Genomic DNA, 19426 nt, shown 5'->3' on the forward strand with positions numbered 1-19426 from the left:
GAGTAAATATCTAGGAGGGTTATGATTGGAACATGTGGTGGTTATATGTCTAACTTTTAAAATGGTTATACAATTTTAAAGTCCTATCAGCATGTGTGATGGTTCCAATTTCTCTACATCCTCACCAACCCTTGGTACTGTCAACTATTTTAATTTTAGCCATTCTAATAGATGTATAATAATATCTCCATTACCTTTATGGCTAATGATGTTGAGAATTTTTTTCATATGTTTATATGTCACCAATATATGTTTTTTGATGAAGTGTCTATTCAAAATTTGCCTAAATTTTACTGGGTTATGTCTTTGTTATTGATTTGAAGACACACACACACACACACAAACACACACAAACACACACACAAACACACACAAACACACACACACTGGATACAAGTCCTTTATCAGATATATGATTTGCAAATATATTCTCCCCAAGTCAGTGGATTGTATATCCATTTCCTTAAAGTGACTTTCAAAAAGCAAAAATTCTCAATTTTAGTAAAATCCAGTTTATTAACTTTTAAATTTATGGATGAAGCTTTTAGTGTCTTATATAGGAAGCATCTGCCTAATCTCAAAATTCTCATTCTGTTTTTTTTCATGTAGGAGATTTATTGCTTTTAGTCATATTTATATCTATGATTCATTTTAAGTTAATTTTTATATGGTGTGAGTTATGGATCAAAGTTTTTTTTTTCTTTTTTGTATATGGTTAGTTTCCTATATGTTTCCTGCACCATTGGTTGAAAAGACTATACTTTTCACTGAATAAACTTTGTACATTTGTCAAAACTCAATTGTTTATATAAGTATGAAACTAACTCTGGACTGTCTCTTCTATTCCAATTATATATTTATCTATGTTTACAAAAATGGCATACTGTTGTATAGCTTTATAAAAAAAGTCTGTAAATTAGGTAGTATTCATCATTTAACTTTTTTTTTTTTCTACCTGAAGTTGCTTGGTAATTCTAGGCCCTTTACATTTTCATATATCAAGTGCTATAAAAGAGTCTCCTGAAATTTTCATTGGGATTGTGTTGAGTCCATTGATCAATGTAGGCAGAATTGATAATAACTTAATGATATTGAATATATTAATCCATATACAATGTGCATTTCTCCACTCATGGAGGGTTTTTTCAGCCATGTTTTGTGGTTTTATGTCTATATATCAAGAACATATTTTATATTTTTTGTTGCTTTATTGCACTGGCAAGAATGTCCAGGACAATGCTAAATAGAAGTGATAAGAAGAGAAGTCCTTTCCTTCCTCCTTGCCTTATGAAGAAATTAGTTTTTCATTATTAAGTATGATGCTATTAGTCAATTTCTGCTTTTGTATTTAAAATATGTTCCTTATAGACTCATATAGCTGTGTTTTGCTTTATTGCACAATGTAACATTCTGTTCCTTTTAATTGTGATGTTTAGACCATGTATATTTAATGTGACTATTGATACTATTAGGTCTAATTTATCATCTTGCTATTTGTTTTCTTATTGCTCAATCTTTGTTTCATCTTTCTTATTTTCTGCTTTCTTTGGATTAATACTGTATTTTATTTTGCATTCCTTTTTATTTCCTTTTTTTATGTTATCACTCTTTCATTTCTTTGTTTTTTTTTTTTTTTTGCTGGGTATAGAATTTTAGATTGAGGGTAGTTTTTTTTTTTTTTTTACCTAGCTCTATAGTAAAGATTTTTCACTGCCTTTATGTTTATTTTTTCTCTTTGTAACTTAGTTGTTCCTTAGGATGCATTTAAATTTTGTCACTGGTTTTAAGCAATTTGATTACGATGTGATTTTCTATAACATGCTTCATATATTTTGTACTTGAAGTTTATTAAGCTTCTTGGATCTGTGAGTTTATGAGTTTTCTTAAACTTGGAAAACTTTTCAACCACTCTTTCTTCAATAATTTTACCCTACCCTCCTCTCTTTTAGATCATTTAATTATGTTAGGTGTCTTGAAAGTGCAACACAGCTCACTGGTGCTCTAATTTTTAATCCCCCCACCTTAATTATTTAAAATATTTCCCATTCACCTTCAAGTTTACTATTTTTTTTTCCTGCAATATCTAACCTGCTTTAATTCCATCAGAGTATAATTTTCAACTCACAGACTGTAGTTTCTCCTCTAGAAGTTCTATGGAAGATATATATCTATATCTATCTATTTATCTACCTATATTATTTCCTTAACCTTTCCTCTAGTTAAATATAGAGAATGCATTTTAAATAACTTTTTAAATACCACTGTCAGCTAATTCTGTCAACCGTGTCATTTCTGGGTTAGTTTCAATTGACAGATTTTTCTTTGCAGTCACATTTCCCATTTTTGCTTACCTGTGATTTTTGATTGCCTGACAAATATTGTGTTTATGCTGTGTTAACTGTGTGATAGCTTTTCATTTCTATAAATACTATTGATCTGTGTTCAGATGTGTGGCTAAGTTACCTGAAACAGCTTAAACCTTTTGGCCCTTGCTTTAGCAGCCCTTTGTCTAGATCTAATTTTGCCCCATAAATCAAGTAAGACAGTTCTGAAATTCTACCAAAGCCCCATGAGTTATGAGTTTTCTACTTTGGCTGATGGGAATTATTTCCAGACACATGCCAGTTCAATTGTGCTCCCTATGGCCCTTATAATTGGTTACATCTATGGCTTCATTTTATCTGCTCTCATGCATGCTCTGATTAGCACTCAGCTGAAGAGTTGAGCAGGATCCTCTTAATATTTCTGTGGCTCTCTCTCTGTGAAGCTCTATCCTATGAAGTCCTCTGCCCAGCAAATTCTACCCACTTTGGTCTCCCTGGACTCTCAGCATTATCTCCTGAATTCAAGGGATTGACAGGCTCCATCTGGGCTCCCACTTCCTGCATTATTGTTTAGAAACCCTCCCAGGCAGCAGCCAGTTTTGAGGATCACCTCATTTCTTCCTCTTTTCTCAGGAATTACCCTCTCTGTCTCCTGGTATCCAATGCTTCAAAAATAATTGTTTCATATATATTTTTTATTTGGATTTTAGTGGGTTTTGGGAGGGTGTGTGTGTGTGTGTGTGTGTGTGTGTGTGTGGTAAATCCAGCCCCTGTCATTTTATAATTGAAGAGGACATTCAAAATACCATTTTGAACATGTTTTTGATAATATAATTGTAGCCATTCATTTTAGAAAAAATGGATTGCATAGGTAATTTTGTAGCAAATAAGACATCTATAATTCTCCCCTCAGTAGATACTCCAGTGCTATTTATTCTACTTCCACCAAGTACTTCATCTTTTAAACAGTTTATCAATCTCCTATTTTTTTAATTAAGTAGAGCTTATATAATATATATGGGTTTATGTATTTTACTAATTGTGAGTATTTGCTAATGTCATTACAGTCCTTGATAAACTTCTATTGTATGGATAACATACTATCATGTAGGTAATGCATCACTGATGAAAATTTAGATTGTCTGGAGATATATATCTGATAATTTCCTCATGATACAATTTTAGGAGAAAAATTTCTTGATCAGAGACTGATAGTAAAACTTGCAACCTTGTTTTATGGTATATAAAAGTGGCTAATACCTTTTTAAGTCCATAGCTCTTCCAAAAATAATTACTTTTTATAGGGTACTCAAGTCTTGAAAAAACAGTGAGCAGTAGTTTTACCTGTAAAATCTCAAGAATTATGACAAAGGGAAGAAAAATATTTGGAGAACAAATGAATCTGAAATTATGTTCCTAAAATTATACTGTCAAGTCTGACAAAATATAAGGCCATGCCTGAAAATATAACATTAGACTGATTCCTGTTAGCATAAAAATGTATGCAAAAAAAAACCTTTAGATATTCAATTATAGTGTGAAAAAACAGCAATAATTCAACAAGGAGACAACATTATAATATTTAACTCTTTCATTTGCTCTGATAGGATTTAGAAGGATGACTGATCCCCAGAGCAGAAATAGGCTATGATAAACATCATGGAACATTTTCCAGGGAAAGTTTGGGAAGTAATTCTCACCCACCAGTAAATCTGTTCAACAAACATATTTTCTGAAATACATCTGCCACTTGCAACATAAGATTATGGTTACAATTAGCAGCTGTTGTCAGCTCCACTTCACCTCATTAGTAATCATGGATTTCCTAAGTTATAGGGTTGATTATAGCTTTACAGGTTCTGAAAGAACATGTTGTCTCATTTCACACCAATTTTATGCTCAACATATTTAAAGGTTCAACGAATTTTAGAAGAAATCAGTTCTACCGCAGTCAAATAGAGAAGTAAATACAAAACAAACTTGCTAGTGAGAAATTTAGTTATGTCACCATAAAATGTACATGATTCCACCATAAACTGGAATAAGTGCCTTCATATATACCAGTACTTCTTTAATATTTGCTTGATTTTATTAGAGTAAAATAATAGTAATTTTAAAATCATGTCAATAATATTTGGAAAAAAATAAAGGTTTGAACTATTTGTTGAAGCAGTATAGCCATTCTCAAGGAAGGTTTCATAGTTTGTAGCTAGAAAACACATTTCTGGAAAGCAGTAGCTGGAAAGGAGTGAGCAAACTCATAGCCTAATTATATTGACTTAGTGGAAGATGTACCTGGAATTCAGGAAAGGAAAAGGAATACTATCTTTGATGTATTCCTACATATTACTGATTTGTTCTGTTGTAATTTAATTTACATGTTTTTTTGTAGTAGGTGAAAATATAGGGATCTGCTATGTGTTTAATTCTTAATTGTAGCGCTTAAAAAACAAACAAACTAGAACCAGAGTTCAGCTTCCACAGTGTCAGCTCACTTGTCATCTTTTTACCTTGTTATTTTTGCTGCCTATGTGATTGGCTCCTGTTTCTGCAAAACATATTCATTCAAAAAATTATGCCGATGATCTTTTTTAAAACATTGCTATAAATTCAATATAATGAGATCAATAAAGTATTGTTTTAACAAGCCATCTGCTGGGATATAGAGACAGTTTTGTCTCGCGTTATGTGTTTATCAGCCTCTTTTTGGTCATTTGTTGTAATCCAGTGTACTTATTATTAATAGGTAAACCAGAACATCCTATTGTGTTGAAAATAGAGCACTGGCTGATAAATAAATGAAAATTATCTCTGGGCTTTGAAAAACTGCAAGACATCATTTGCAGTGGGGCAAATTTATAAATACAGATCTGGAAGTTTGCAGTGTTAATGTTAAAGTGAACTATTTAAAAATCATCAAAGTGACTCTCCTTCATGAATTATTAACTTGAAAACAGTGCTTTTCAAGGTTGAACCTAAGAGTAGGGCAGCCAGAAACACAGACCTATTTTGATCCCACATAAGCTCAAAGTGAGTCAAAGCTAGATTTGTATAATGTTAGAATTGTTAACTATTCCTCAATCATAGAAATCTCCATGCTAATCTCTAGGGCATGTAGCAATGGGTAAAAAGCGATTTTTAATTTACTTCTGATCTTTGATGCAAGTGATAGGAAGGAATCCAAGATCTATTCAGCGATAAGCAGATAATGGTTAACTACTGACCTTTCCAACAATGGAGATAAATATATACAGGTGAATATTATGAATTGAGATTCATTCAACACATAGATGTGGTTATGTGGTTATGGTCTTTTATTTGCTTTCTTTGTGTTCCTTTTAGGATTGTTTGTATTCATAAGCAGAATTTGGTGTAAGTACTTCAGGAAAAAAAAAACCATTTTTTAAATGTTCCAATGTTTAATGTTTAAATGTTCCAATGTTTCTCAGGCCACATTAGGAACTAAATTGTAGGAGGACTGAAACCTAGACATAGGAAACACTCTATTATCTTTTGTCTTAGCACTATTTAAGCAATAAAAATTAAAAAGAAAATTTCATATGACTTTTATTCTTGATCTTAGTACATCAATGAGTATTTTAAAAAATAAGAACTTTCTCAGATCCTTGTCTGACAATGAATGCTTAGTTAAAACTCAACATAACTTTTGCTTCTAGGAAATATATACACTACTATGCATTTTTATATAATTATTTTTATATTTAGGTTTAAAATTTTTCTCTATTTACTTAGGATTTCCCACCCCAGAAGGATAGTTAATCTTGGGCAGCGACCATATGTCACATGAGTTTTTTTTTTCTAAATCCCCAAATTCTTTTTATAGCAACCATGTAGAAAAATTACAATCATAATTATTGCAAAAATAAGGGAATACTACCATTTCCATGTGGCTCTATTGTACACTGCACAACACTTCCAAAGGATAACAAGGTGAATGTCCTGGTTTCATATTTTGGGAGTGAGGTACAGGAAGAAATCTGAGACCAACTGTGCTAAGATTTTAGCTATTTTATCTTTGAGATGAAATCTAATATATATACATGTAATATGTATATTTTCCACATGCCCAAATACTCACTTTGAAGCAGTATTTTTGAGTTTGAAACAATAATTTTACAAAATTTAGCAGAAAGTAAATTAGGTAAGCACCATCATATACTATATTAAGTTGTTAAAATTTTTGAAATCTGAGTTTACTAACGGATCCCTTAAGTTAAGCACAGTCCTTATAATAATGGACTAAGTCACATGTTCTTTATTAAAATAACCCAAAGAAATCATCGAATTTAGATAAATGTACTTTTATCCAATATTTTAAAAACTGCCAATGTTTCACAATGTTTAGAAACCTAAATGTCTATTTTTTGTCAAAGTCAGTGCCTGATAGTGGATATATTATGGATTTATAATGGGAGTTGTTAATTCCCTAATTCACCAGATTAAAAGGGAGTTCATTTGCTAAGTGTCTTTAATAGAAACCTAGAAAAATGAGGATGCCACCAGATGCTGATTAGTGTGTTAGTTCTCTTGTCATTGTTGCTCCTTTGGCTGTCCTTATTCTAACCAGTTTATCGCATGGTCTTAACCTTGCTATACAAAGCCTTATCTATGGACTTTACAACATGGGATTCACCTAAGAGTTTTTTTAGAAATGCAGAATAACAGTTCCCACACTAGACTTACTGAATCAGAATCTGTTTTTACCAACATCCCCATGTGACGCATATGAACATTAATGTTTGAGACACACGTAGATTCCTACACGGCTCAATTAAACACTCAGCAGCAGAAATCTCAAACATGCAAAAATGGTAGCTAGTACATCTGTGGTTCTTTGTCATTTCAGTTTTTATTTGGAAAAGGCTAAAGGGAGAGATTGGAGGAAGACCTTTGATTCAGCTGAAATGATCTCTGAATAGAGAACCATTCAAGAGCCATGTATTTTACAACAACCTCTGCACATTCACTTATAAGGACTCTGTGGACATATGTTTTTATGTGTTATTTTCAACATAATTTCAATTTATCCAATGCAATTTACTCTATCAACTTTAATATGACTTTAATATGTCTCAAGCACTGCAATAGGTCTATGATAGGATAAATTAATCAAGTGACAATTAAAAACTCACTTAAAAGCTGCCACAAGGATTCATGAGTATAACTAAGGACTCTGAAGTACACATATCATAGAATAGTAATAATGAAAACAGCCAACTACATCAAATTATCTAAATGACAATTACATTAAATAAAAATTCAAGAAAATTATCGGTATTTTACTTGTCATATTTATCAGACCATCATGTGAACTGCCTATAACTTTAAGAAATGGTAGATGAATTAATAATTTTAAAACAATGCCTGGAATTATGAGTCTCTTTTCTGCTAGATACTCTGTTGATCGGCATTCGGATATGGACCGGATTTTCAGTATTCACTCAGAAAATGGTTCTATTTTCACTTTGAAGCCTCTTGACCGGGAGTCAACCCCTTGGCATAACATCACCATTACAGCCACAGAGATAAGTAAGTTGGAAATACATCCACCTGAACACATTATTTTTCACCAAAGTAGTAAAATAATAGCATTAAGTAGACTCTTTCACTTGAGTGGAATGAATTTCCACTCTTGCTGAATTAATTCTCTCAGCAAGAGCTGAGAGAAATGATTTAGAATGTGTTGGATTTTTAAATTATTTGAATGATTATCAAATATTCATTTTATTTTAAACTTGATTTTCTTTTACATCTCACTGTAGGATAAAAATATAATCTAACCTCATAAAAATAATTAATCAGTCTAAGAAAATTATCTCTTACAAATAATATTCACTCTCAATTATATTCTCCTCTTTCTGTCATGCTCTTCATCTGAACCGTGTAAGAAAGCTGAGATATCCATCAGCAATCCAATCAAGAAGTGAACACCACAGAAATGATCTGTTGCTAAGTTACAAACGGGGCAAGCAATATCACTACTACTCTGTAAATGAGACTGAAATCTTACACATGTTCTCATTGCAGATAACTCAAAACAAAGTAGCCGCATTCCTGTTTTCATCAGAATTCTGGATATAAATGACCATGCTCCAGAACTTGCCATGTACTATGAAACATTTGTCTGTGAAAATGCAAAACCTGGGCAGGTAAGTTATTATAAACTTAACAAAAAATTTTCTCTTCACAAAGGCAGATGACACTACATTAATTTACTTGCACATTTTTTTTCATGCAAACTATTGTCAGTCTTCTTTGTCACTTGTTTATCTCTCCTTACCAAAAAAATCACAATAATCTTAAAAAGATGATTTTTTAAATATTTTATAATCTATGATATAATAGGAAAAATTATAATATATGCTTTAATTTATAGACTAGGTACATAATGAATATCACATATATAAAAATTTCCTACCTGGATTCATAATCATACTGATACTGAGCTATAGTCATGAATAGAATGAACATACATTATTAAATAAAACATGAAGTATGAAAATAAAATTGTGTTAATATAAAGGAAATCATAATAATTGTCTTGTTGATTACATTTTGCTACTTTGAGTTGCTCAATCAGGACATTTTGGTTTGAGACAAGTTATATTTTGTTTCTGATTTTTTGACTTTAGTATTAGTGAGATAAAAAAGAGTGTACAAGAGTTAAAAAGTCCTCATATAAAGTAATATTTCAGGTATCTCTAAAGTAATTTTAAGAAAATGCAGAATATGTTCATTTTTTACACTACTACAGTATTTTACAAATACAAATACTGTATTTTACAAATACAAACTACATAAATGTTATTGAAAGAAATTTTAACGAGTTATTTAGATATTTCCTTGAGGAAAAAGTAGGTAGATGGTAAGAATCATATATAATTCTATCATGTTCTTTTAATATAGAAAATAAAGTGAAATATAGTCTTTCTTCTATTCCAGTAGAGATTGTAATGAACTGAATATTTCTGCCCCCTCAGAATTCATATGTTGAAGCCCTATCCCCCAGTGTGGCTGTATCATCTGAAGATGGGGGTCTATAAGGAAGGAATTAAGGTTAAATGAGGTCATAAAGTGGGGCTCTGATCTGACAGTATTAGTGTCCATTAAAGAAGAGACACCAGAGAGATCACCCTCTATTGTCATACACACGATCAAAGGAAAGGCTATGTGAAGATGTAGCAAGAAGGAAGCTGTCTGAAAGCCAGGAAGAGACCTCTCACTAGAAGCCCACTATGCTGATACATTGATCTCGGTCTTCCAACCTCCAGAATTGTGAGAAAATAAATTTCTGCTATTTAAGCCATTCAGTATATGGTGTTTTGTTATGGCAGCTCAAGCAGACTAAGAAAGAGGTACATACCACATTCCACTTACATACACAGAAATACAAATGAAGTTTTTATTTTCTTTTCACCAGCAAAGAATCATTACACAGTTATTTGGATTAAAAATTGTTTTCCTGGGCTTCCCTGGTGGCGCAGGGGTTGAGAGTCCGCCTGCCGATGCAGGGGACAAGGGTTCCTGCCCCGGTCCGGGAAGATCCCACATGCTGCGGAGCGGCTAGGCCCGTGAGCCATGGCCGCTGAGCCTGCGCGTCCGGAACCTGTGCTCCGCAACGGGAGAGGCCACAGCAGTGAGAGGCCCGCGTACCGCTAAAAAAAAAAAAAAAAAAAAAAAAAAAAAACTGTTTTCCTTTTTTCACTTCGTAACAAGTAATGGGCATATTCTCAGTTCGATTATTTTTAATTTGCTGCTTACTTTGCAGAGCATAGCTACACATTAGTTAGCTCATTCAACTACCCATTTATTAATGGAAATTTGGTTTACCAACAAAATGTTACTCTAGCAGACAGCACTACAGTGAGCATTATAATACATGTATAGTTGTATACTACCTGGAATCATTTTTCTTTGATGAAATCCTCAAAGAAGAAATAAATTTTATCTATAAATACTCATCAATGCTTCCAAATAGTGCTCAGAATATGTTATATACCTAGTAATAACTTCCACTAAATGTGTATAATTGCTCATTTATTGGGCAATACTAAATTTTAAATACTATCTACCAATATGTAAAATCTCATAATAATTTTTTTTTTTTTTTTTTGCGGTACGTGGGCTTCTCACTGTTGTGGCCTCTCCCATTGTGGAGCACAGGCTCCGGACACGCAGGCTCAGCGTCCATGGCTCACGGGCCCAGCCGCTCCACGGCATGTGGGATCTTCCCGGACCGGGGCACGAACCCGTGTCCCCTGCATCGGCAGACAGACTCTCAACCACTGTGCCACCAGGGAAGCCCTCATAATAATTTTAACATGAATTCCTCCAAAATTATTGAGGCTAAACATTTTATAGCTATGTTAGTTTCCCAAGGCTACCATGACAAATTTACACAAACTAGATAGCTTGAAACAACAGAAATGTATTCTTTGGCACGGTTCTGGAGGCTAGAAGTCCAGAATCAATGGGTCAGCAGGTTCATGCTCTCTCAGAAGGCTTTAGGGGAGGATCCTTCCTTGCCACTTCCTAGCCTCTGTGTTTGCTGGTGATTCTTAGCGTTCCTTGGTTTGTGGACCCAAATTACTCCAATCTCTGTCTCCATTGTTATATGATATTATTTCTGTATCTCTATTTGTGTCCATATTTCCCTCTTTTTGTGAGAACTCCATTCACTGGATTAGGGTCCACCCTAATTCGGTATGACCTCATCTTAACTTGATTACACCTGCAAAGAGCTTATTCCAAATAAAGTCACAACACAGGTACTGGGGATTAGGTCTTAAACATATAATTTGAAGGCACACAAAGTCAACTGATAATAGCCTGTAGATATTCTTTACTTATTTATCTATTAGCATGCTTTTTTATTGTTTCATGTGAGTTATTTATATATTACAAAATTAATATTTGATAATGATAAAGTATAATTGATATTAACTAATTAAAATTCTTTTAATATATACTACTGCTATTAACATGTCTATGTCATTGTTCATATAATCGGAAAACAATTTTCCTGTTAAAATTAACAAGGTTAAAAATAAAACATAATATAGATGTCAAGCTACTGATATATATTCTCTCTTAAAATATGTTTAAACAATGGCTCATCTAATCATTTCAAGAACTCAGGCATACAATGAAAGGATCAATGATGCTTATGATTAAAATATTACTAAATATTTGTTACATTATTGCTCTTCTGGAACAGAAGTTTGAGCAAGAATATTAGATCTTATATAAATTTTTCTATGTCATGTGCCAATCTTGTAAGGAGAAAAATCATATCAAGTTTATATTAATAATTATGCACTTTCAGAAGTATTATATAAAGACACATAAGGTTACATGTGTCTCTGTCAATAAAATGAACAAAATTATAGTTAATATCAAAGAGGAAAAAGTATTAACTAGTGAGTATGCAGGTTGGTATGGCCATAGAAGATACACAATAACCAAAACAATGGATACATTAAACTACTGTGAAATTCTAATAATTCTTCATCACAGAATGTTAGACTATTATACCTGGAAGTGGTGCCACTATTTGTTTTTGTAGAAGAGAAGTTTGAAAGTAATGGTAATTAAATGACTGTAATTATAAATCACACAGACGGCAGACCCAGGACTGGAAAACAGGCACCCTGATGTGTAGCTCTGTGTTTTATCCACAATAAAATGCTCAATGGAATTTTTCTGCCCAACCTGTCATTTGCTGCTCCATCTTCACACTATGGTACACCTCTGACCTACAGGGAGCACAGCGGAGAGGTGCTATAATTTCTCAAATTCAACAATGATTTTACAAAACTTTAGAAGCATTCATTTGTATATTCTTCTAAATTTTGCAAATACCATTAAAAAGAAGAGCAAACAATTTGAATAAAGTATGCAATATGATTGTAATTACGGTGCCCCCAGCTTTAAAATCTTCTCCTTTCTCATATTATATGGCATATTGCTCATATTCCCAAAACTATATTTATAGTTTCCTTAATCTCCAGGAGTGGTTGTGCTAAGCACTTTTGTTTTTTTAAAAAAAACACCTCTGTTATGTCCTTTGCCTTTGAAACAATCATTATCTCGTGGAGGCAACATATTGGTAACCAATTCATAATAAAATGGGCTGGTAGTATATATTAACAATGTTAAAAGACAAAAGACTGGCGTGATCAAATTTTTCTTTTCTTTTCTTGGATACTATAGTGGCCAGGAATCAGATAATGATCCATAGAGGTGCTCTGCAAACTGATACTTGATGGTCATTTTTCATTCTTCATTAAATAAGTTACATTAGACAGAACTACAAAAAAAATCTTGGCAAAATTTTCTGAAAATGGAATTTTTTGTTTAATTTCAGTATTTAATTTCAGTGATATATTTAAAGCTCAAACACTGATTTAAAATATCTTATAATAACAAGAGTTGCTTTGTGTGCTCTATTTAATTAATTTTTCTTTCGTTTTAGTTGATTCAGACTGTCAGTGTCATGGACAAAGATGATCCTCCCCGAGGCCACAAATTCTTCTTTGAACCAGTGCCAGAATTCCCCCTCAATCCAAACTTCACCATTGTAGATAATAAAGGTACAGAACATTTTTGAAGACAAATATTATGAAACCTTAAGAGGCAAAATTTTAAAACTGGTCTGACCTTTTGTTTTTTCAGATAATACAGCAGGAATCATGACTCGAAAAGATGGGTATAGCCGCAACAAAATGAGCACGTATCTGCTGCCAATTTTAATCTTTGACAATGATTATCCAATCCAAAGCAGCACTGGCACACTCACCATTCGTGTGTGTGCCTGTGATAATCAAGGTAACATGCAGTCCTGCAATGCCGAGGCCTTGGTCCTCTCTGCTGGCCTGAGCACGGGAGCTCTCATCGCTATCCTTCTCTGTGTCATCATACTACTTGGTAAACTATGCCCCTGAAAGATATGCCCCTGAGATATGCTCATTCAACTCAAGGAATTCTCTCCCTCATTACCCAGTGATTGCACACTGAAAAGCACTCTTCTTTAGAGCTAAAGGCTGAAAATTTTAACTTGTTATTAAAATTGTTCTTCCAATTGAAAAACAATTGAGTTTTTGACTGTGGATAGTTCTAGCTTTAAAGAGACCGAAAACAAGGATATAATAGCAAGTGATATATACGTATATTTTAAAATATGTTTTATATTTATAGTGTTTAGTGTTAACTAAGATCGTCCCATTTCTAAGGACATTTCATTTAATAATTGATTTAATTTTCATATCAACTCTATAAGGTAAATGCTTTTATTCTTCTACAGAAAGGTTAGATAACTTACACAAAGTCACTCATTCAGAAAGTGTTTTAACTAGCATTAAAACCCAGATTATTCTATTTCAGAATCCACCTTTCTAAGCATTATCCTCAAAACAAAAGACTACTTTACAAATAATATTCCTAACAAATACTAAGTTATGTATATCATAAATGGAATTGGCCAGTGCATTTAACTTGTCACAGTAAGATAAACTTTTTTTTTTCATAAAATTTGTTAAATGTAGGCACAACACACCAAATTAAATTTTAAGCTCATTTCTTAAAATATCACTATGGCATTGTGGTCATACCTCCTCCAGCAATATTTTCTAAATAAAGTCATGCTTCCAAGTGCAAATGCTTTCTTTGAGCATGCCCTAACAGGACAATGATTTAATTCAATTAAACAGTTGTTCCACTGTAACACATTCCCCCAAAACTTGTTTCCATCAAATATTCATCCAAAATGAATGCTTAGGGCAGGAGAGCTAGCCAAATTTATGTCCCAATGCTCATATGTGCTGGCTCCTTTTCACTGCAAATCCTCTCAGGCTATCTGGATAAAATCCCTTTGGCCAGATATTCTTGCAGGACTTCAGTGGGGAACTGATGAAAGTGAGGGGAAAACATTTGTCTCAGTTATGATGATCCAACTATTTAGAAAAACATTTTCGTAGGACGGTTTAGAACTTAACACACTACTACCATCAGCAGCAGTAGCAGTCCACATCTCCACCTGCTGCTAGAAAGTTCAACTCCTCCATAAAATATTTTTGTATCCTCATGGAGATTAAATGTTGGCTTACGCCTTTAGCTAAGTGCTACTGATATCATATTGCTTTATTTGCTCAAATAGTTCTACTTTCCTAATTTAGGACAATATGGAAATATGTATATTTCAAATTTGATTTTTTAATTTCAATATTAATATAACACATACTAACACATAAAGACATGCATGCATACATGAGGGAACATAATCCACCCAAAAAGATAGGTTTAGATATTATAACATTATCCAACTAAATTGGATAATATTTTCCTCTACGCAGAAATCCTAGAAGGCTTCTTTTATTCTGAGAAGTCTGCCATCTTTCTGCCCCAGGAAATATAGAAGGCACACAATTCCTGTATTTTACCTTCTCAATTTATTGCCTAAATGTGGAATGATTTTCTATTATTTTAGTTAAAATGGGTTCTAACTCATAAGGTTTCATTATAAAAGTTCTTTAAGCATCCCTGCTGTTATTTCACGTCTTTATACTAATGGCTGGACATAGTTTCTATATCTCTGAAGTCAGAAGAGTCTGCTTCTTGGACAATGGTGATATAGCATGGACAATAATATTTTAGACTTATCCTGCCGTACAGTTTGAAGAAATGTAATTCATAGTTTATGTTACAAGGCAAAGTAGCGGGTTAAAACCTAGGGCAGGGCTTTTTAATCTTTTTGGTTCCTTGGACACCTTCCATAGTGAAGGTGAAGCTATGGACCTATTTAGAATAATAATTTAAATTTATAAAAATAAGACATATAACACAAAAGGAAATACATTTATCCAAATTAAACAAAATACATAAAAGCAAAACGTGTTTAATTATTGTCATATGTGCTTTGTTCTAGAACAAGTCTAATGATTATTTGTAATATATCCTAACTACAATACAATATAAAGTATCTGTGATTTCTATTGGTTTAAAAGTCACACATACTGTTACTATCACTACAGTTTATGCTGATATCCATAATAGAAAAAAATGTTAAATTCAAGTTATAGTGAAAATATAACTTTCTATATTACAGAATATAGCATTTTTTTCTACTCCTTACCTTAGTCTCCTTGAATTCCGTTCACATACACCAGATTAAAAACCTCAGTCAAGGGAAAAGCAGCAGATAATTCTGGCCTGACAAAGCAGAAAACCCTCAGAGCAGACTCTGAGGACCATTTGTGAAAGTTCGTAAACATTATATTAGTTAAGAAACCCTTAAAACTATTTGACTATATGGTTGTTCTTCTATGCATAGAGAATTTATAAATTAATTCATTCAGTATTAAACTTAGAAAGAACCCTGTTTTTCTACTGCATGATTCACTAGATTTGTGGATTTCAGGTCTATGTTGGACTTAATTTATGATCATCCTTTAACAGAAGACAGTATAGATATGTCTCATTATTAATGAAAAGTTTTTTAAAATGTCTTCAACATGATTCTGAATATAGCTCGGCACCCAAAGCCTGATCTGCAGAGGTTAGTGAAGATACTTCTAATGAATCTTTTGTTTTCTTATTACCAATTAGTAAGAGCTGAGGAAAATGTATTGGCCAATATGACAATAGCATTGTATGGGCCTTAAGTGTAGTTACAGAGGCCTCAAGGGCCATGGTGAAGTGCAGTCTCAATGGAAATGAGTTTGTGTAATCTCAAAACAAAGACTGAGAAAATGAATGGTAGGTTTCTGAGGCAACATGTTCTTATTTTTCAGTGAGACTTCAGTAGTATTGACAAAACATTTAACTTCCATAAAGTAAGGAAAACCTGGTTTTTATTTCTCCCCAGAAATGTATAAGTATGCTTTTGGAAAATATTCTTTAATTCTTAACTTTCTTTTGTATAAAATTATGTACTTGGTTCATTTTCTATGGAAACGTATTTTGTTGGAAATCATGTGATCTTTCTTATGTTTTAAAATGTAATTTTAAATTTCAAAATATATTTATATTTCAAATGTTCATTGTCAAATACATGCATAATAATTTAAATTCCAGTAGTATAACAAGAAATAAGGAAGTATGTCATATGTGTGGAAGTTCATAGTTAACTTGATAACATAAGCATGTAAATAATAATACAGCATTTACAGGGAGCGCAATTAACATTTCAGCCCCAAAGTCTGAATGCAACTATATATCAAGGAAGTCCTCAGAAATAGGGTAATATCTGTAAGATGAGAACAAGGTAAGGATGAGTTTGAGTTTTAATTTTATATTGTAGCTTATAGAGTTATATTTCAGATTTTAAGCAGGCTTTCAAAACCAGGTCAATAAAAGAAATTAACTAAACAGATGTGACATATGGGAATAGATGAGATTAGTAGCATATATATATGTGTGTGTGTGTGTGTGTGTACATATGTATGATACATATACACATAACATGTATTATACATACATATACACATGACATATGCATATATGTGAGCAATACTTTGCCTGTATTCCCTTGAGTCCTTAAGATAATATTAAATTGGTACTGAATTTCTCTTGGGATAATAATGATTGTAGCTTTAGAATTTTAGTATTTTGAAACAAACATGCATTGGGGAAGAATGAGGTATTACATACTTATAGTTGGCTAAATGCATTTGCCATAATTGAAGATTTTCAGTGCCAGAGCCCCATAGGAGATTGAGTCTTGAAAGTAAATAAATGGCATTGCAATATCTGTTTCTTTATCAATATAGTACATCCAGTCACTGGCCCAAATCATCCTGTATTTGTGTAGGATAGTTACTCTTTATATCCAAATGAACTTAACACTTCTTTCACCACAACAAGGTCACAAATACAAAAGTGCACTATATTAATTTAAACCCGAATCATGGAATCTCACAATTTTCTCTCTTTGGTTTTTTCTTCTTGTTGTTGTTGTATTTGTTTTTGTTAATAGTTTTAGTTGTGCTGTTTGCTGCATTGAAGAGGCAAAGAAAAAAGGAACCTTTGATAATTTCAAAAGACGATGTCCGGGACAACATTGTGACCTACAATGATGAAGGCGGCGGGGAAGAAGATACCCAAGCTTTTGACATTGGCACATTAAGGAATCCAGAAGCAAGAGAAGATAGTAAATTTAGAAGGGATGTAATGCCTGAAACAATTTTTCAGATAAGGAGGACTGTACCTCTGTGGGAAAATATTGATGTGCAAGATTTTATCCATCGAAGATTAAAAGAAAATGACTCAGACCCAAGTGCACCTCCTTATGATTCACTGGCAACGTACGCCTATGAAGGGAATGATTCCATAGCAGATTCACTCAGTTCTTTGGAATCTCCCACAGTAGATTGTAACCAAGATTATGGTTACCTCAGCGACTGGGGGCCTCGTTTTAAAAAACTTGCTGATATGTATGGGGGTGATGATAGTGACCGAGATTAAGAGTATGGTATGACTTCATGGACATCAGTGGAAGTACTCTCTTTGTTACTAGATGGAGTGGCCTGCATTCTCTTCCTTGGAGGAAAATTTTTTAAAAATCAAAATTACAAACAATACTTAGGTGTTGTCTTAGTAAAAGTTTGCTTAATCAGTAAGTTTCTGTGAATGAACACGAATGACATAGATTTTAAAAAGTAATAATAACCAGTTCACCCTCTTTGACTAACAATCTCTGAAGGAAAGTATATCACATCAATAACCGATAAAAAGTACATAAAAGGCTTTTTGTGCCTTGGCTTAGATATAAGAACTTTATAAATAATGTTTTCTTAACTGTCACCTTTACTATTAAATGAAACTTTGTGCAACTGCTTTGTAAATTAATATGAAAAAATATATCTCTAAAGAAATAGGAATGACTATTACTGCCATATTTATTTAGTTGAAGAATGTCTTTCTGTTAATTCATTCATATTTTTATAAATGTATATTTATATTTTTATATTTTTGTGAAATAAAATAGTATTTATAAAAATAAATTTCACTTTATTTAATTCCTAGAAGCAGTTCTAATCTCACTTATAACATTTTTTAAACATCTTTAAAGGTAAAACATGATTTACTCAGGGGAAAAAGCAGCTAAATTATTGCATGTAATTTGGAAATAGAATGTGGTAGGACTATAGTGAGCTTTGGTACAAGTTGTGATTTTCTCCTGCAACCACTTGAATATGGACAAGTGTTTATTGAATCACTGATGTCTACCCATCAATAAGGATGTGAGACACATTTACAATACAAAAATATTATAAATATACTTGTGAACAATTTAATTTTTTTGTACAATTCTTTCCTATGGGATCAACCAGTAAAATTTATTGAGAGTAAATGAACTATGTGTCAGCGATGTGTAGATGAGGAAAAAAATCTAAACCACTCTTCCTTCATCAATAGTATAGTTTCAGAATGAGAAATGATAGTTCCAACTTTTCTCTTTATGATTAGATAATTGATGAAATATAATTTGGGTAACATTTAAAATGTGCATTAACAAATTAGTGGAGGTTTTTTTAATTGATAATTTTGTTGAGGATGTTGGAAGCCATTGTATTTGAAGAAATCTTGAAAAAACTAGTGACAGGTAGACTGGAGATAAGGAATGTAAAGTTTTATTAATGATTGGGACTGTCCAGAAAACAGAATATGGACAATCTAAGACATAGGAAATAAGAATAGAGAGGGATAATTGTGCATAGTAATCATTTGCAAATTTTGAAAGACTGCAATGTAGAAAACTTGCCCTGGATTAGTCTGGAGAATAAAACCTAAACTGAAAGACAGAAACTTCACAAGGAGATTACATGATATCCATTTTCTATGTCATGAATTATCCTCTTTTTCTCCTGTATTATTGTTCCTTTGAGGAACAAATATCTTGCCCAGGGTAATTTCTAGGTGGAATTTATATAGAAATTTGGCTTTGACTAGTCTGTTAGCAAGCCTTTTAAAATAGCAACGACTTATTAACTTATAAATAGGCACTTATGTATTCTGTTACTATGTTGTAAAATATTTAAAGACCAAGACTATTTCAATAATTTTACCACCAGTAGCTAACACAT

General features: G+C 32.6%; 1 protein-coding gene across 1 annotated transcript in view; it reads left to right on the top strand.

Moving 5' to 3' along the window:
- Positions 1–18679, top strand: part of CDH9 (cadherin 9) — a 123159-nt gene extending 104480 nt beyond the window's left edge. The window contains exons 8-12 of the mRNA XM_004276370.3: positions 7738–7874; positions 8373–8494; positions 12820–12937; positions 13020–13271; positions 17317–18679. Coding sequence (XP_004276418.1) covers positions 7738–7874; positions 8373–8494; positions 12820–12937; positions 13020–13271; positions 17317–17804 — 1117 coding nt within the window. The 3' untranslated portion in view covers positions 17805–18679. The remainder of the gene's footprint in view (positions 1–7737; positions 7875–8372; positions 8495–12819; positions 12938–13019; positions 13272–17316) is intronic.
- The last annotated feature ends 747 nt before the right edge of the window (positions 18680–19426 follow it).

The sequence above is a fragment of the Orcinus orca genome, chromosome 3, assembly GCF_937001465.1.
Source record: "Orcinus orca chromosome 3, mOrcOrc1.1, whole genome shotgun sequence".
Lineage (NCBI taxonomy): Eukaryota > Metazoa > Chordata > Mammalia > Artiodactyla > Delphinidae > Orcinus > Orcinus orca.